Source organism: Perna viridis, chromosome 3 (assembly GCF_037379345.1).
Source record: "Perna viridis isolate PV_CMFRI_1.1 ecotype Kerala chromosome 3, ASM3737934v1, whole genome shotgun sequence".
Taxonomy (NCBI): Eukaryota; Metazoa; Mollusca; class Bivalvia; order Mytilida; family Mytilidae; genus Perna; species Perna viridis.
In genome coordinates, this window is record NC_142447.1 from 3,532,154 (window position 1) to 3,551,904 (window position 19,751).

Consider the following 19,751-nt stretch of genomic DNA (forward strand, 5'->3'; position numbering starts at 1 on the left):
ATCATGGACACAACAAATAGTTTGGACACATTATAGCACAAAATTTTAAATCGTCATAAAATAAAAAAGTTGATTTTTTTCTTTGGCTATTAGCAAAATTTTTTACCCCTTTAATTTCAAAACAGCTAAAGATAAGCCTACCCTGTAAAAAAATTCCCTCAGAACAATGTGTTAAAATTTCAAAAAGATCGGATATGTTTTACTTAATTTATTGTAAATAAACTAAAGTTAACGGAAGCCAATGACAGCAACCATGATGGCGACAGGGTGATACCATTGTACACCTTAAAATAATTTTTGTGATCGTATAAATATTATTCATTACACATATATATTGGCTTAGCTGGTGTTAAATACATGTAGAGATATGGGGTAAATCATTATGAAAAAAGGGCCTACAATAAATTTGACATTTAAATACATCTAAGAGGGTAAAATCTAGCCTTCAGTGAGGAGCATACACTGCTTAAGGCACAAAGGCAAAATGGGTTTTTTAAAATGTATTTCTATTAGCTTATACACCTGTACTATATGTTTTAAGTTCTGTAAGTTCTTAGATTTTCAAGTTATAAATTTGTAAAAGGCAAACACCTGCATTGGACACTAAAAGGATTCAATCAAATTATAAGATATATTCTCCCATTCTAAGCTGGTGATAATTTTGGTCATTATAATGTGTCTTTATGCTGATATATGATGTTTTAGTTTATTTTGAAGAAGTGTCATTGTTCTACTACCGTGGATTTTATCACTTTTAATGTTGAGGCCCTTCAGAGATTACTTGAATGTGTTTTTAACTGAATTCAAGACCTGGTGATCTCAGTAAGGGATGTTCCATTTAAATATATGAGGTACCTGGTGAAGGCACTTTTTCACCCTGGGGAGCCACCCATAGAAGTTCTATAGATGTTTAGTATTAAACTTTATATTTTTGTCACATGATCTGAACATCCACCCATATACAAAAAATAAATGTACCTTCCCCCTTCCCTCATATGTATTACTGAAACAGTCCTAAGTATTTGCTACTATTTATAAGGATTATATGATGGTGCATTTGTTGCATTTCACCAGAGTTGTTCCTTCTACAATACATACCAAATACTCTCCAGTGACTCTTTTATCTTTGTTACCAATATTTTCAAAGAAATAATAATCTGCTACTACAAAGAGATTACACATTGTATGTGTCCCAACATGGGGATAGACCTGTCTCTTCTTTCTACTATAAACTGAAAAATAACAAACAGAATTATATAAGGAGGTAGACTTAGGGTAAGGGACACAACTCATACAAATCATTCCAGTGATTATATTCAGCATTTTGCATCAATCTCAAGTAAGCATCAAAGTAACTTGGTTTGATTTCATTCTGTTTCAAATGAAAAGCTTGATAGGCTTTGGTAAAATTGAATATGATACAAACATAATCACTGATTTCAAGAGTCATGTCACCATAAGTCTACCTCCTTAACCTGAGTTGTGTTTTTTTTTCCAGTTTTACTGATAAACTCAAAATAAACACATGTACCAGTAAAACCTGTACTAATTAAGACAAACAAAAAGGAATCAATCAAAGATATAAGATGTAAGCTTTAAGCTGGTGATTCTAATTCATGCGAATTTTAAATCATCAGGTGATGATTAAATTTCTGCGAGAGTTTTCCAACCATTTTTCAACAGATTCAATGGGAGAACCATTTTTGATTTAAATCATTTCTTGGTAAAGCTTGCATGTTGAAAATCTTAATTTTACAATCTTGAGAGAAGAAATACTTTCCTATTAAACCACTCATTAATGAATGATCTATATTTTTTATTCTTTTCATTAGATTGTCCAGATATTTCAAAGATATAACATCATGTACAGGCACACATTTGGGGGTATAGATATGTGGATACCAGGGATACAAAATCAAGGTGATACGGACATAGGAAAGTCAATTTTAGGTCTTGGTTAAAAAAAAAAAAATTATTTGAACAAGGGATTATTTCATGGAACTCTATGATTATCAAGAGTATATTAAATTGTGTTTCTGGTGTTTCATAAAAGGTCAAACATATCAACAATTCAGGGTGGGGGGTCCATGCTAACATTTTAAAATGTTTAATTCTCATTCATTTCCCTGTGATTTGTTTCAAAAATAATTTATTTTACTTTAATTGAGCCCACTTGAACAATCTTAAACAAAAACAAAACAAAATTGGAATTTTTAAGCCATGATTAGACATAAAAATCCAAATATTATGTGTGCTGACTGGGGTACAAATCTCAGTGCAGATAGGGGAGAAGGAATATACCTTAAATATGGTCTTTCTTAAAAAATTCAAAACTAAATTGGCATTTCTGATCAGTTGAGGGGTCTCCTACACAATAAAAAAAAAGGATTGATTGATTGATTGCTGGGGTTTAATGCCCAAGCAGCAATATAAAAATAATGCAATAACGCAAAAAACTTTATTTAACTTATGTATATTTATTGATGAAGGGAATTAAATTGGGCATAGGTTTAAAAATGAAAATTCTGGACATGAAAATAAAATTACATTGAGACATAAAGAGCCAATCATAACTTACCTGAGTCATCCCGATGAAATAATTTAACTTCATCATCCAATCGTTCATTATTGGTGTTTCGCAAATCTTTCATTTCACAAAAACTTTCCCTATAATTAAAAGATATAAAAAAGCAAACTTAAAGGTTTGAATTCTGTCAGTTGGCAAAAAAAGTAAAATAAAGGACCGGCAAATTTTTAATCTTTATTGAAAATGGAGTCATCATGACAGAAAATGAGTCAGTTGATCTGACTTGCAATGTTCTTTTCACTTCACCTTTGAAATATTACAATACTTTGCAGTAAAAGTCTGTTACAACTTGTAAATATTTTCAGTACCATAAGAAATGTTTATTACAACCAGTCCATACATAGGAAAAATTGCATCATATGTTTTAATATGTTTTGAAGCATAAGGAAACATATGTTTAGGACCAGCATGGTAAAAATATGTATTTGTGCTTATAAAAACACATGAAATCATATGCTTTCAAAAATAATATGAAAATCATACTCTTTTCAAATTTGAAATCCTATTGAAAACATATAAACACCATATGCCTTTTTTTTACTTGTTTTTTCACAAATTACTTTGTTATTCAGTAAGATATGTTTTTCATATGTTTTCATGGTGGTCCTGAACATGTAAAAAACATGATAAACATATTTTTTCAGGTGTTTTCAAAACATATAAAAAATATATGTTGCATTATTTCCTGTGTAGCAAAATCACTGTTAAGTACCTTTTTCCAGCTGAGAACTCTTCTGGTTTCCATTTCAGGTCAGAGTGTTTATACACTATCATGGAATGATTGTCTGACCCTGAAATGTGTCTCCAAGATGGCTGAAAGTGACAAAAAAGAAAATTTCAAGTCTACATGTATTCCTATGTTAATTTTTAAGCAATTTCAAAATTGCATGATTTCTAGCAAATAATAATCATTTTTTTAAATACAATTCTAATAATGTAAATCTCTGATCTGGTTGACATTGTTTGGGTGTCAGAAAAACTTTAAACATATATCATTTAAAAATATTCTTCACTTCCATGGTAACCAAACTGTCTAGTTCAATCTCCTAGGCAGTTCATCAAATGATTGCCATTTAATCAAAAAAATGACAAACTCTACTCCCTGAACATAATAATTTTATGCAACTATGCACTGTAATATTTATTATTTTATCTCCCTACCTCAACATAAACAACATCCTCTGGGTAATTAATAGTAGCATGTAAATCACTGCCTTCCCAGTGTAGCTGCACATTAGAGCTGGGGTCATCTGAATAATAAGAGAAAAACATATACATTAAGAACTACAAAATTTCACATGTACTTTCTAGAACCTTAAAATAAATGTAATACCCTTCTTTAGCAAAAATAATCACTTAGGACATAGAAGAAAAATTTGTGAAGCCTCATTGTGACACAAAAACCCCAACATGTCAAAAACTGAACAGTAAAACTATTCAAATGTTATTCAGACATAAAATCAACTCTATAAAAGCTGCCTGAATAAAATGGTGTTGGGTGTTTATCATAGCTTTCCTCCAACCACTTGTAATCTAACTCTATAACAGGTTTATTTCAGAATATGGGAAACATAGGTCTTGTTCAGTTCACCATAATTACTTTTATGTATTAAAATTAAAAACCCATTTTGAAATAGAACCAAAGGGTTTTTTTACCATGAATTCTGGATGGTCCTTCCTTAATCCTAGCCTTCTTTCACATAAAATCATTCAGTGGCTCTTTGTCCTTAATCATATCTATTGAAATCTTACCTTTCAGGGTACCAGTATAAAAGTTCCATGTATCGATATCTAGCGGTGCTTTAATTCCATCACTACCAACAAAGGTAGCAACAAAGTCATCTGATACAACTTTTTTTTGCTTTACATAAAGATGGAAGTTTCTACAAAATAAATGCAATTAATGGAAGGTCCTTTAAAGAATAAGCCATGGAATTTGTTACTCAGATCACTTTAAACATGGAGCAAAGATACTGAAATTGGTAAAATCAGAAGCAACATAAAGTAAAATAAAAAATATCATAGAACTGGAAAGTTCTGAAGAAAGTTCTCAGCATCATTTAAGTTAATCTCTAATGGTAAAGTGAAAGTCCAATGATTTGTATTCCAGAAGAGAAAGGCTGTGAACAGAAGGGAAACTTGCCAACAATCCTTTTCTTTTACTTTCAAAATAATTAGTGAGCAATTACATGTACATGTATATAGTAACATATCAAAGAATTATTTTAATACTCCATTCCAAATCACTATCCTAGCATTATTTGTACATAGGCAAGACATAATTTTCGGACACCAACAAAAGTAAAAAATATTCGACAAATCTGAAGTAAACAAACAGTAAAATAAGAAACGAATCAGTAATTTCCACATTTGAAAATAAAATTTAGAAGAAAATCATATCTGATAAACCTATGCATGTATTTGAAATAAAAATTACCAATAAATAAATTGAAATATTGCAATAACTATGTACCTTCCTAGTGCTGTAAACCATATCTCATGTAAATGAGAGCTAGGATGAGGATCAGTGCTGCGTCTAACACGTCTGTTGATATCAACTTTTTTCAGAGTCTCAAAATAATGAAGGTTACTGTACACGTCATCTGGAATAGAGGAATCAGTAGCATCTAGTACATAAATGATTTACTCTACTAAGGTTGTTTTATTCATGCAGCAGTTTTTTACCAGATTGTGATGTGAGCTGTACTGTATATATAACAGTGCTTTCCTCTGCCAGATAGATTTTAAAAGCCTGCAATATGATCTACAGAGGATTTACATTATGAGAGAAAAAAATCAGTTCACTGAACATCTTCCTGCAGTGCCAGAGGTCTAGTAGTGGATTTCTGACTGGTTTGGTATTAAAATTTTCATAAAAATTAGGATTTACCTTGTTTTACTATTACCTGGGACTACAATTTCACATGAAATAAATAGGGACTGGTAGCAAATCAAATACAAATATCATCAGTTTTTAACCATGGTAAAGAAAAGTAGCAGATTTTTCTTTTTTTTTCAGCTTTGCCAGACTATTAGTAAACAGTTATGGACTTTTACAGATTGCAAAACACTAGACACAAAATAAAAGTGATGAAAATTAAATTAAAAAAAAAGCCAAACAGATTTTCCTGAATAAATATTGCATCATCTTTCCTTTCATTTACCACAAGTCCTACCCACAGATATTTCCAGTAAAACTGAACATTCTACACAAGAATGAGTCAAAGAGCAAAAATATATAAAAAGTCTTTAACCAGTTTGGGTTGCTCACTTTCTTTTGTTTCTATAAACATTGTTATTTCATGTTCCTTGTTGTGTGATTCTACTTTCCCCATCTAGTATTTTACCTTGGAATATATACTTTTGATTACTGCTCAAATCTAGGTTACATTAATTATTTTTTCAGTGTGTTAAAGCTTTCAACATTAATTAGGAAAATGAAAGACACAGACATATATATCCATATTATATCAATTCCAGGTACTATATAAGACCTACTTTCACTTTGTTTTGTTAGGCTTATTCATTGTCATAATAACTTCCTACAAACGGATTTTTACACAAGAAAATTGGGATAAAGAACATAAGATAATGTACCTTAAGATTAAATGAACTGAATATTAGTTATTATTACCTGCAATAACACTTAAACTGCAAAATATTAGGCAAAATCTAAAGATATTTAAAACTGAAAGTTCCATAATTACTGACAAATCTGGTACCAAAGAAAGAGCTTTTTCAACCAGTCAAAATCAATGTCAATTTGACGCTTCACCTGTATGGGCTCAACACAACGTTGTTTCCATTCTACAAAACCTTTCCCTGACCCATATGATCTACACGTGGGGAAAGCTAAAAATGGGCAAATCAAAGAAAGAAAAACGAAAATCAGAAGGCGATTTAGACGATACTACTGATGCCAATGACAATAAAGAAGTTTGGCAACAGAAAATACAATTTCTTAGTCCTATTTCACAGCCACTTGCACCTAGGAAACTTTCCAAGAAATTGTATAAAGCAGTGAAGAAAGGTAAACTACAACAAACCATTCAAAACAGACCGAAGAACTATATTATAATCATTTGCATGGCTGTAGGAAGAGGAGATGCCATGAGAGCAAGTGCACCCTCATTTTGCTTAAAATATTTCAAATTATCAGAAAAAAACAGCTAAAATTGGATGTGCGCCCCTTTGAACATACCAGAGACCCCTTTTTCAAAATTTCTTGTTATGGCACTGATATGGTTATACACAGACTATTATCATTACTTTTCAGAACACATTGATATTCTGAGTCTTTGTGATGAAGCTGCTTAAGGTAGGTATCCACAGAACCCAAAACTAAAATAAGATATCTTGTATATATTGTAGTCTGTAGCCTTGTAGGGAGTGAATTGTAATATGAATTCCATATGTGTATTATTTCTGGCTTACTTTTTATACATAATCTGTTAATCAAATAAGTAAAAGTATACATTTTTATCTTGCACACAAGTTTTGCATTGACTGTAATGATACATTCTTGAGAATTCAGTAGCTGAAGAATGTGAAATCCTGTTTTCGACTTGGATTTTCATTAGCAGTGCCAGTGGGTCAAAGAGAAGTCAAAGTGAACTGTTCACCTTTCTTCTGAATTCAAGCACATGTATCATGAACCTTGCTTTATTTTTCAGCATCCAAACAGAAACAGTTAAGAAAAGGTGTGAGGGAGGTACAGAAGTTTATTAGAAAAGGAGAAAAAGGGTAAGCGTTTTAACAACCTTTCAAAGAGTGATAAGCAGTTGTTTAAATACACTGAACTTTTTATGGAGAAAATAATGTATAGTGTAATTAAACTATCAAACAGGACATATTTCCAAGAAGTCAAACATTAGAGTAACAGTTCGCCTAATACATACTTGTACAATGAAGTAAGATGTAGATGTCAGTTAATCTAGTCTGTACGGCCCAATCTAGGTTTATATAAGACGTAACTTACCTAATCTTCAACTAAGATGAGTTAATGCACTATTGACAACCTGTTAATGAATTTATTGGCTTAATGTAAAAATAATTATTCACTGGTGAAAGCCTTTCAAATATTTGACCCTTCGCTTGAGGGAGAAATCATTGTATAACATCATAGCTGCTTCTACTTTTACTGATATGGAAGACAGTCTTTAGTGTTTTTTTTCTCTTTGTAACTTCCATGTGTTCCCATAATTATTGTATAGTGTTGTTTCAGGATTGTGGTCTTGGCTGGTGATGTGAGTCCTGTGGATGTCATTTGTCACATGCCATTGGTTTGTGAAGAAGAGGGAATTCCATATTGTTATACACCATCAAAAGAGGTAAGTATGTGTAAATTTAAGAAATAATTCACAGAAACAGTTCAACTTAAACATTGTTTTACTGCAATTTCACCCCTAATGGTAGTTATTTTACTTATTTTAAATCTCTCAGTGCAGGGATTGGTGTAAGAAATACTCTTCAAAACATATAATTGCCTGCACAAAAAAAGCAGTTCTTGTTTTTTAACCATAAACAAAATTTAATAAAGGAAGTCTTCTTAGAAATTACCAGTATTAAGGCAGTGAAACCTGTCTTAATTAAACCTCTTTGGAAGTAAAGGTTTTGTTCAGTTTATACAGTTCTGAATGTATTGAGACTTAAGAAGGAATCTGGTTTGGACAGGTTTCCAATTCATTCAGGGTTTGGTTTGGACAGGTTTCACTTTGCAAACAATATATACTTGAAATCTACCAAGTAAACTTGATATTTTGTATAAATGGGTGCTTATCTTTCCTTTCCATTGACAGGATTTGGGCACAGCTTGCGGATCTAATCGACAGACCTGTATGGTCATGATAAAGGCTAATGATGAATATAGAGACTTGTATGATGAATGTCATGAACAAGTGAAATCTTTGCCATTACCAATATGAACATAAATCTTTGTAGAAGTAGGGACTAATCAAACTATTGATGCTGGCCAGACAATTCTGATTTTATGTGTTCATAAATAATGAATTATACAAGGATTTTTTAACTAGTGGCTAGTCAACTGCAATGTACAGCAATTGGAGTTGGACATCAGTTCATACATTTGTGTAAATTTGTAAATACAAGAATAATACTGATACATTTTGAGTTTTATTTGGTGAAATAGAAAAGTAGTCTATTACGTTAAAATTCTGATGCAATACAATGTAGCTCATTTTAAGTGACCAAGTACTTTGTAAAGTTTTTTCCATTGTCAGTCATGCTAAAAAGATGAATTTGACAACAATTTAGTCACAGTACTAGCAAATAACCTTATTTCAACTGAAGAAAGGACAGGCTAACAAGCAATGTCAACTTGTTCATTTTATCTGCTCACCAATTTTGATGGAAGCACAACACTTCAAAAATTGTAATCATATCACTGTTTCCCGTAATTTAGCACAAATAATAAATATATATATTAATTATATTATAAGCACATTCTCTAAACAAGCAATGTCACCTTCTTTATTTCAACAGTTTGCCAATTTTCATTGAAGCACAGCACTTAAAAATGATGATCATACTTCATCCCTTCATTTACAAAGAAAAATAAATACGAATACACTCCCTCAACCAGAGACTTCAGACATGAGTTTGATTTGTGATGCACTATTGTCTGGGTTCAGATTAATGAGTCTGTTACTGGATTCTGCCAGCTCTGTGATAGAAACACGTCCATGCTGTTTGATATATTTTGCTACAGATTCAAGTTCCTCCATTGTTATGTATATGAATTTTCCTCTGTCATCTACGACTCCAGTTAGTCTTCCTTCTTCTTGCAGTTCTTGTACTCGTTGGATGGCATCCTACAATTAACAGAAATTTTATCATTTCGCCAAATACAGTAACATCAAACCATAACACTAAGTTCATTTAGTTACCAGAATTTTTCACTGGATAAGGAACCATATTTTATTACAAGACTACTAAGATTAGTATACTCTGTAACCCTGTAAAAGATGTTATTTTTTCTATTTCAAATTTAATTGAGAGTTGGCACAAAACAAACCACTGTTAATGAAGAACTCCACTCTTCATTAAGTAGATATACTGATGAAAATACCCTTCAAGTGCCAGCTAAAATGTTTCCTTATGTTTAAACATAAATTACTCATAATTAACTTCTCAGGTAAAGTCTGATTTCATGCTAATTTATCTACATGGTCATATTTGCAGGAAAAAAATCTTAAATATAAAATAGCATACCTGGGTCTTTATTTTAAAGTGTGAAGCTAAGTCCTCTAACATAATCACTTTCATCTCCTACAAAATAATAGAAAAAAAACATTTTGAAATGCTTTGAAAAAATAGTAAATTAAAAGTGATAGCTAGAAATATTGTGTGAAATCTCACAAAAAAGAATAACTTGGCTTTACATGGACTTCAATCATGTTCAACTCAAATTGGATAATCTCCTCTTGCATTGACCAATTTTCACCAAGTTTCTAGAAAAGCAGAGGACGCTTACCCTTCCGGTGCACCTGGTCCATGCTCCCAGTTTTTAGTGGAGTCCGAGTTGCACATTTACTTTTGTTACTTTGTATGTATGATTTCAGTCACTATGTTCTTTGTTGTGTATGTCTGTTTTCCATGTCTGGTCTTTGTCCCTGGATTACATTCTTTTGATTACCGCTATAACCTTGGTTCCCTTGATTACTCTTTCACTAGCCAAGGCTTAGTGGTCTGTTGCTCTCCTTCCAGACTAGCAGGACAGCATTGACGTAACCTCAATTATCTTCATTCATGCACATTGACATATGAAACCTAACCAAATAAGGTGAAATTTTGTTGAAATCCAATCAATGATTTAGGATGAGTTGCTCTTGCAAGTTTTAACATGAAAATCTGTATAGCTGGATCATTTCCCTTTGCATATATTCATATAATCATAGTTTTCACACACATCAACATATGATCCATCCCTTCTAATGAAAAATTATCAAAGCCTTGAGTGGTTAAGGAAGAGTTGAACCTAATGCTAGTTTGAAGAACTAAATATTTCAATTGGATAGCACCTCCCTTTTGTTATACACATCTACATATGAAGCTTAATCTTTCCATAAAATTTTATCACAATCCATTAATTGATGAGGGATGATTTGTGCTAACAAGATAAATCTATAGACAGGCTGGGTGATTTCTATATATCCACTAACTTAATTCATAGAAGGTGGGGGTATAAATAAGTAAAAGCAATGCCTAAATTCAAGAAAACAACAAATACACCATGCTTGACAATGTCGTTGCAGACCTTCCTATTCAAATCTTCCATAGATAATCAAACAAGCAAAACAATCACTTCCACCTGTTTCAAAAATCCTGATATTTTAAGATCTTTTGAAAAAAACATGGAAAACCAACTTGGGATAAGTGTATGAGTACCCTGCAAAAACACACATCAGGTTGATTATGCATTGTATAGAAGTATATACAAGATGAAACACAAGGAATGAACAACTGTGTTTAATCACATGGTAGGACTATTGCCTATTCACAGAATTAAAAGTTTCATTATTCTGAAACCAGGGTTTGTTTAGTTCTATAACTTGTGAACAGGAGGACACATACAAAAATCTATCTTTAAATTCAGCAAATCCAATAGAAGAAACCTGACAAAAATAAATCCACTCAACATGTTGAAAATGAACACCATATAGTTTTTTTTTTTAGACTGACATACAGGGCTGCTCTGGCTCCCAAAATTCTGTCACCAGAAAAATCGCCAGCTGCCACTTTTTGTCGCCAATTTTCAGAAATTAGTGCCAAAGGGTGCCAAAAAAATTATACTTATTTAAAAAATATGACAATATTAAGTCCACTGATGAATTATCAAAAAACCCTCTCCATTCATGACATACATGATTCACTCTTGATGCATGTACAAAGCAGGTTTTTAGCTCGTCTGTCACTTTCATATGCATAAAATAATAAAGTACTACTCCAGAAACAGGTATTTTACTTCTATCAAGGACTTTCTAATACTATTCTCATATAATTCCTGATTTTAAAACACTTTTGTTCACCTTTGTCCTTAATGGTGTAATTTATCTTTTAATATCACTTTTTTTTATACATTTTTAACAAACTTGATTCTTTTTTTCAAGTGATAAAATTTCTAGCAAACTACATTTTGTACCATGGGCCATTAATTGTGTCCCTGTTTAATTATCTTGATATCTGAATAGCATTTCTTTAATTAGATTTTGGGAATCTCCATTCTATTTGTTTACCGATTTTCCCACCAAAAAAGTCACATGGCAAAAGTGTAAACAAATGTCATCCATTTTCTGTTATCAATTCTTTCATTTCTAAGTGTCTTGAGACACTTCCTGATGGGATAATCATTTTCAATTGGATTTAATTTATTCTGTTATTAGGTAAGTCTGTTTCTGAATGTATTACATGGTTAAACAGGGCTGTGAAGCCTGTATGTAGCCACGTGCACATGGCCTTTATTGTGTTTACCTTTGACCAGATGATAAGAGTTTTGATTGGCTCAATAATATATTTACATTTGATTGACACCTCCCATGAAGATATTGTAAGTCACAGTCGCCTGGTCTAACTACCTTTAATTGCCTTCAGTTGTAAATTGGTCATGGTCAATTAACTCTGACCTGGTGTCAACACAATTGTTTAATTAGAGAGAATATCCATTGCTGACTGACTTCCTGTCAATTTTAATATACAAAACCTAGGTGCCAAGAAAATTGCCAACTGCTTGAACTGGCTATTTTTGTCGCCAGATAAAATAAAAAATCACAATTGCGACATTGGCGAAACCCAATGCAACCCCTGACATACAATGAAGATGAATTCTGGACTGGAGAGGTGATGGTTAACTTAGTTCTTAAATACCCTCAACTCCTTTACTTGACATTGGCAAATCAGTGATTCTTTTGGACTAGAATTTGTTTGATTTACGTGCATTCAGATTACCCAGTTTGAAATACCTTAACACTGATATGAAGGGATTTCAAAAAGTGTTTTGGTGTAGACAGCTTTTTGGTTTATTCTGGGTTAACTTTGCACAGGTTTAATTGTATATGTACACGTTTTTTTTTCAAATGCATTCATTCTTACCTTAATGTAATCAATGAATTCTTGCAGTAGTGACTGAGACTGAAATTGAAACAAAACCATTATGAATCCAAATACAATGTATACTTTCAGATTTAACCTTTTTTTTTTCTTTTAAGAAATTCAAATTGAACTAAGAGTAACTAATTGATTATTTTAAATGGGAAACTAGGATTAATCCTGAAATTCTTTCCTTATTCCTGAATTTCATTGTTACCTTTTTAAAGCTTATGTAATATAACTGATTCTTATCCTGGTGTATTTTAATCATGAATACTGGTCCAAGCTTCTAGTTCTAGATCTGGGTATAGTCCCTCCATAAGAGTTATACAGTGGCTTTATAAACATTACTTGGTTTTAATGCATTATATGCAAGTACCACTAAACCATCTATGGTGATAAGTCATTAGGCAAAATGCTGCAATATACATACATGTACTATACCATTTCTTTCCCAAACAGGAAGTAAGAAAATGAGTCCATACAACACAAATGCCTTACTCAATACTTTCTATTGAGAGCCATTTACAAGTACACCATATCAGTGTTGTACAAGTATACCCACTTTCATCACTATTTTACCTCAAATTTAGATACAATTTTTCAAGTTTTACTTCAACAGGCAGTAAACATATAAAGACATACAGACATCCCTATGTTCAGTCTGCATGATTTATCTCCTATTTGCAGAGTTATATCCTCTTTTCAACACAGGGCAATCTTATATGGACAAATCTCATTCTTCTGCTAAGGATTTCTTTATACCATATTTTCCGGACTATAAGTCAATATTTTGTTCAGCAATGTGCCAGCCTCTACTTATCATCTACTTTGACTTATATAAGGATTTTTCAAGAAAAAATGTTCATCTACAATGCATTTCATTACATTTGTTTAGTTCACTTTTGATTGCTTTAATTCGAAATTTTTGGTAAACAGCAATCAACAATAGCCGTCACTCAAACAGTCAAACTGCCGATTGAATTCAAATATTATTTGTCATTGCCACTATCCTTTATGACTGAAAAGGATGATGTTAAAACATATGAACAAACTGTAGAAGATACGTTATCAAAACTCTTTTTAACTGGAAAGACATTATTAAGTGTTCTGGAGTTATCAGTCCTTTAATATGCAAATTTATACCCATTTACATTATGTGGTAATACATTTGCATGTGGCTCAAATTATAATTAGTTAATGTGTTATCTAAATGGCTAATTGCAACCAAATTTGCAGGTAACAATTATTTTTCATTGTATTTCTTAATACCAGGTAATATTGTTTATTAATTATTGCTCGTAATTTTGACCAATTCGTCAAATTAATTTCCCGTTTATTTCACACATGGGTGCCCAAGTTTGACATGTTTACAATTTCATACACCTGATGACCTAAGGCTTCAGAGCCATTGACACGCCATTCAATAAAAATAATTGAACTTGCAGACAAAGTACACTTTAACAAAAACACAATTATTAATATAAATCAGAAATATTATACTTAGTAACATCGCTGGAATATTATGCTGTTGAAAACAAACCGCTCAACTCGGATCTCTGCTGATACCTATGATATAAATGCACATGTCTGACCCTTGACTTATCTGTTTTTTTCGTCAACTTGTAGTCCAGAAAATACAGTATATCTATACAAGCAAAGATGTTTAGTTCTTTTGATTATGATAGTAATACATATGAAAATATCAAAATGGATTTTGCCTGATATTTTTAAAAAAAATTTTCATAGGCTCTTGTAAATGGGAGATAACTCTGAAAATAGGAACTATTTAATTTGTCAATGTAGCATAAAATGTAAATATGTAAATATACACTGAGATCAGGTGCTAGTTCTTCCTCTCCTTCTTCCTCCACACTAAAAGCTTCCTTTAACTTCAGATATTCTTCATGTTCTCTTTTCTCCTCCTCTTCTTTTCTCAACTGTTCCTGTCTGGCCTGTAAAGAAATAAGATTCTTATAAACAGTTGACTTGGGAAAAAAATCACTGTTCATTATTTGGTTTATTTTGAAACAAACATTCAGACTCATTACATCACTAGAGATGGGACGGAATAGCTTTTATCAATTGAAATCAACATTGTTTGAATTTCTTCAATCCAGTAAGAAATTCCTTTTGAAAAAAAATCATAATAAATAGCATTTTCTCTTGGATATTGCAAAGGAATGAATAAACCAGTGGTTTTTTTTATTGTACATAAGTGTTTTACTTAAAAGATCAATTCAAAAACGAGAAAGAAAAAAATCTTAATTAACAAAAAACATATTTTAACATTTCATATCACTTTAACATACTATAATAGTAACATATTCTTCAACCAACTGCACATCTTAAATTGAAATTCTGTGTTCTAAGGTTCAATGTCATAAATTGAACTTCAAAATAAGATTATATTCAAATTTGACTTCTTTCCTTTCCATGGCATATGAACTAAATAATTTACTGTTCTTTAAATATCTTCACATTCACTACTGTCTTGATACTTAATTTCTTTCCTGTAAAGGAACTAAAAACTTGGTTTGTATGAATAAAACTTTATTTCTTTTATACTAAAAACATATAGATTGTAATTTTGTTTAAATTCAACAACTAATTAACTACCTGTACATTTTTTTATATAATGCACTGGTGACACGGGCTGAAAAATTTCAAAAGGAAAAAAAACACCTGCATTTAAGCGCATGACATAACTATCTTCTTACCATTTCAATCATTACAAACCTCATAACTTCGAAACAAAAAAAAATCTGAAAAAAACTGCTTTGTTCTATGAAAACGAGATCTGTGTCAAAAATTATCGAAACCCCTTAAAGTTTTTTCTTATGAACAATGTATGGTTGAACAGACAATGGTATATCTTATGCATGACTAAAGGCATGTATAAAAAAAAACAACTGTCAAAGTGATTTTCAAAAAGAAACAACATTTCGGTAGCAAAGTTTTTAAGTTTCATTTATCTTAACTGACTTCTTCTTCCTCTTGTGCTTTCTGGATAGCTTCTTCTTTCTGTCTTTGTTTCTCTAATATTGCTTCTCTCTTCTTCTTTTCTTCTCTTTCTTGTTCTTCAGCCTAAAAAGGAAAACAACCAATATAGTGAAGAGTCTGAAAATTATCCATCTATTAAAGAATAAAATGCTTTGGGCACAGTTGGACCATCAAGGTCAAACTATAAATAGTATGGGCACACCATTTAAGCTTGGTACAGCTCTGAATTTTGATAGTGATTAAATTTTTTATTGAAGTAGTCCTTTGTGGTCCCTATTTCCTGCATGGTTTCCATAACAACCCATAAAAACAATCCCAGCCTTCCTATCAGAGTATAACACCTTTCATTACAATTTCAAAGAGATCAATTCATTTGTACTTAACTTACTATCTGGAAATAATGAAAATACTTGTTTTTGACCCTCATTAATTAATTGTTCAATTTTTTGGTGGTATGACACTTTCAGGTTCTTTGATGTTCAATTTTAAAGAATCCATTTACCCATAGTCAAGTTACTGTCTGAAAACCAAATTGCCTATGGACGCTAGACACCAATGATCGCAATGCAGACAACAACAGCAAAATATCATAATACCACCACAGTAAATATTTTTTAGCTCAAATAGAAAGTAGGAAATATTTTTACACACGTTTCATGATAATATTCTTCTTCAATACACAAAACAATCATCTAATGAAAAATTAGTCAAAACAAACAGAATTTTCAGCAAATTTCACAATACTGTTAGCTTTGGCAGCTTTGCTGCAGACAAAATCTGATTATTAATGAACTGATAAATAATTAATTGCTATAATTCTTCAATTCTTTCATTATTTTACTGAAATAGATCATCCATGATCTGCAGACAAATGTAAGTCAAGAAGATGTGTACATTTATTTAAAAAATAACGAGAATAGGTATGGTGTATATGTTAAAGAGACAACAACCCCAACGGGATGAAAATGTCAGCCCAAGGTCACCCATTGGTTTTCAATGAATGACAAGAAAACCATCATACCACAGAGCAGGCTGCCACTAGCCCCAAAACATCATTATACACAAATACAGTGAAAGAGTTGCCCCTGTATATTTAAGTAACATAAGTTTATACATAATTTACCAATCTTGCTGCTTTCTTTTCTGCCTTTTCCTGTAATTTTTTCTGCTTTTTGGCACCAATTTTACCTCCTTCTTTCCCTGTATTTCCAAACATATCTTCTTCTTCACTACCTTCTCCTTCTGTCAAAAGAATAATGTAAATTCCATTTAATAAATAACACAGAGCAGTGCTTAATAATCTGTAAGCAAAGCTCACTAAAACATACCGGGTACACCCTCCCCACCACAGAAACCATATGGTCAATTTTTTTAAATAGGAAATTTTGTGCATTTCAAATTTCTTATACAATGACAAAATCTCAATAATTCTTTTTAATTAATAGTATTTGAATACTAGAGAAACAAAATTTGAAATAATACTAACCTGAGTCATCTCCTCTTATATTCATCCGCCGTCCTCTAGGCCGAACTCTCTGTCGAGCACCTCTAGGCACATTATCTGCAGGCTGCCTCTCTGCAATGTTATGTCTTGCAATGGCTCCTTCATCTTTCTTCTCTGTATTATGAATATAAAATGAAAACATTTATTTTCAAAAGCCTAAAACATTTCATAAAATTATGTTATTATGTATATAAAAATCTCGATTTACTTTCAAAGCAATACTTCTATCAATATCAAATGTAGAAAATTTGTAAATGCTAAAACCAGTACTGTTAATGCTGGCCTTACTCATATTTTCAACTCTAACCCATTACTTGTTTACAAAATACATTCAAAACAGATATCTTTTTAAGTTGTCTGATAAACTACATGTACATGTAGCTACACTAAATCCTTCACTGCAAAACATTGAAATGATTTGCAAATTGAAGATACAGGCTTCTCCTCTCATAGAATGAAGCCCCTGATACTGAACACAAATTTTACAGGATACATGTACATTAATAATCATATAGCCTGCTCTAAATACAAAATAGTGAACTCGTATTTTACTGGCCATGACAATGTACAGTATAAGTTTCTGTAACTTTAAGCATACCTTTAATTAAATTATTTAATATGTGACTGTTATTTCTTCTTGTTCTTTTTTGAGTTTATGTTATTTTCTAATGAAATGGCTGAGTAATGATATTATGCTGTGTACCCTATGTTAAACATTTCACAGGTGAGCAGGGAAGACTGATATAGCAGTGATTTAGCTAGCGCTCGTCATTTTCGCCATTTACAAAAGGATTTTGTAAATGATGAAAATATTTCAGATCGTTTTCGTCACTTAAAATTTGAAAAGTGTATAAAAAATTCCATTCAAAAAATACTATAGATATATTTTTGTCACCTTAAATATAACTGTTAATCAAAAGTTACATAATTTCACCTGGCCTTATGCTCTGAAAAGTTTGTGACCCCACCCTTGGTAATTACATGGTCAACCAGGTGTGAAAGACATTCTATTGTTATTAACATGACATCCCTGATATGTGCATCATTAATAATCCTTTAAAATAACAACAATTTATCAACCTTTTGATCATTAGGAGCACAAAATATAATACCAGGGTTCTCACTCGTCTTCAGCCTGTCGTTTTCGACCTCCAAGAAAAGCTTCGAGTTGACTCGAGACATTTCTGATTTTAAGTACGTTTAAAATATAACTGATAAATAATTATTTTAAGAATAAGTCGTGTTAAAGGATTTCGATCTTTAATGAAACCCATATTTACTTCCATAAAAACAAACCCTTCATGAATCTCTTTTCTTCTGGAAACGAAATCACAATGACTACGAACTTGAACTCAACTCATGATCTGGGGTCAAAGGTTACAAAAAAATTACCATCCAACAGTAAAACATCACACAGCAACTGCTTACAGAGTTGCTTACAGAGTTCAAAATTCTACATTTGACTTAGCTGCGAAACATAGCTCGAACTATTTTTTGTATTTTCTTACATTTTAAGATAGATTACATTACAAAAGATCAAGAGCTACGATTTCGCAGCTACATTTGACTATGCCAACTTTCAATCTGTCTAGTTTCTGCTTTATCATCTGGTGACTGAGAGAGGGGATTTAGTGGGTACAATGTGATCATGACCTTTCTTAGGGAAAGGCTCAAGATTTCATCAGTCAATTCTCTTCTAAAGATCTGTCTCCATCCTTCTGATTTTAGGAGTTTTAGGTTGAAGAGAGCGTTTCAAGTGTGGTGTTTGGCAAAGGACATTAGGATTTTCTCATACCATAATAGTAGCTTTTCTCAAATAGTGATTATTTTTATACTGAATGTATCAAAGCTTAGTCATGATGCAAAGAAATCTATTTTTTCTAATTGTAACTATTTTATTTGATTATTTAACACACGTTTTCTTATAGAAAATAACAGTTATTTTGTTGTAACATTTATTTTATATTTATTGTTATGTCTGTATCTGTAAACTTAAAATAAATATATTAAGCATGTTTATGTCTTTAGTTTATGATACTATTGACTATTTACAAAATTCTGCCTCCCATAATATGTCGTTCGTGTTTTACGCAAACGCGTCTAAAGCCCTTAAAATCCTAGCTAAAACCCTGTTACCTGTATAGTGATATCTAATAAATTAAACTGAAGGTTCGTGTGAAAATACCTTTGTTGCCCTTGCAAAATATTGATATCAACAATATGGATACGACAACAATGCCGACCATAAACAAATAAACAGTTCCTGGATCTACAGGTGCCATATGTCAGAAAAATTTCACAAAATAAGAAATTTCGTCACCGGAAGTACTGGAAACTGTATAAACTTTTACAAAGTCGGTAAGATAATGGATATATTCCGACTTCGGGAAAGGTGATATTTGATCAACTTTTTCTTGCTTCATGGTATATACTATTCACAAACAAATTAAAAAAGTCACAATTTAAATTACAGAGAACATTGGATAGTAAGTCTTGTTCACACAAAAAAAAACTAGCAGAAAAAAACCTAGACTGACAGAACCCTAGAAAAGT

The 19,751-nt window shown here is 31.7% G+C and overlaps 3 protein-coding genes across 3 annotated transcripts in view; 1 reads left to right on the plus strand and 2 right to left on the minus strand.

Moving 5' to 3' along the window:
• LOC148620689 (ADAM 17-like protease) overlaps positions 1-6,333 on the minus strand; it is a 28,706-nt gene extending 22,373 nt beyond the window's left edge. Inside the window, exons 1-7 of the mRNA XM_088574385.1 lie at positions 6,222-6,333; positions 5,061-5,190; positions 4,340-4,470; positions 3,749-3,837; positions 3,300-3,400; positions 2,579-2,667; positions 1,099-1,232 (exon numbers count right to left, since the gene is read on the minus strand). Coding sequence (XP_088430511.1) covers positions 1,099-1,232; positions 2,579-2,667; positions 3,300-3,400; positions 3,749-3,837; positions 4,340-4,470; positions 5,061-5,190; positions 6,222-6,288 — 741 coding nt within the window. The 5' untranslated portion in view covers positions 6,289-6,333. The remainder of the gene's footprint in view (positions 1-1,098; positions 1,233-2,578; positions 2,668-3,299; positions 3,401-3,748; positions 3,838-4,339; positions 4,471-5,060; positions 5,191-6,221) is intronic.
• A 68-nt stretch (positions 6,334-6,401) lies between these two features.
• LOC148620690 (H/ACA ribonucleoprotein complex subunit 2-like protein) lies at positions 6,402-8,708 on the plus strand. Its single transcript, XM_088574389.1, has 4 exons — positions 6,402-6,617; positions 7,261-7,330; positions 7,812-7,917; positions 8,386-8,708. Exons 1-4 carry the CDS (start codon positions 6,419-6,421, stop codon positions 8,509-8,511), a joined length of 501 nt encoding a protein of 166 aa, XP_088430515.1. The 5' UTR covers positions 6,402-6,418; the 3' UTR covers positions 8,512-8,708.
• On the minus strand, positions 8,707-19,532 carry LOC148620691 (uncharacterized). Its single transcript, XM_088574388.1, has 8 exons — positions 19,384-19,532; positions 17,181-17,312; positions 16,818-16,936; positions 15,677-15,778; positions 14,524-14,646; positions 12,695-12,733; positions 9,818-9,874; positions 8,707-9,417 (listed from the first exon to the last, which is right to left on the minus strand). The coding sequence occupies exons 1-8, from the start codon at positions 19,478-19,480 to the stop codon at positions 9,181-9,183; spliced, it is 906 nt and encodes a 301-aa protein (XP_088430514.1). The 5' UTR covers positions 19,481-19,532; the 3' UTR covers positions 8,707-9,180.
• Positions 19,533-19,751: the final 219 nt, after the last annotated feature.

Coding starts and splice junctions, on each gene's coding strand:
- LOC148620690 (XM_088574389.1), top strand. CDS start 6,419: ATGATCTACACGTGGGGAAAGCTAAAAATGGGCAAATCAAAGAAAGAA. Junction 7,331..7,811: donor ATTAGAAAAGGAGAAAAAGG/GTAAGCGTTTTA, acceptor GTGTTGTTTCAG/GATTGTGGTCTTGGCTGGTG. Junction 7,918..8,385: donor GTTATACACCATCAAAAGAG/GTAAGTATGTGT, acceptor TTCCATTGACAG/GATTTGGGCACAGCTTGCGG.
- LOC148620691 (XM_088574388.1), bottom strand. CDS start 19,480: ATGGCACCTGTAGATCCAGGAACTGTTTATTTGTTTATGGTCGGCATT. Junction 17,313..19,383: donor ATTTTGCAAGGGCAACAAAG/GTATTTTCACAC, acceptor TTCATAATACAG/AGAAGAAAGATGAAGGAGCC. Junction 9,875..12,694: donor AATTCATTGATTACATTAAG/GTAAGAATGAAT, acceptor ATTATTTTGTAG/GAGATGAAAGTGATTATGTT.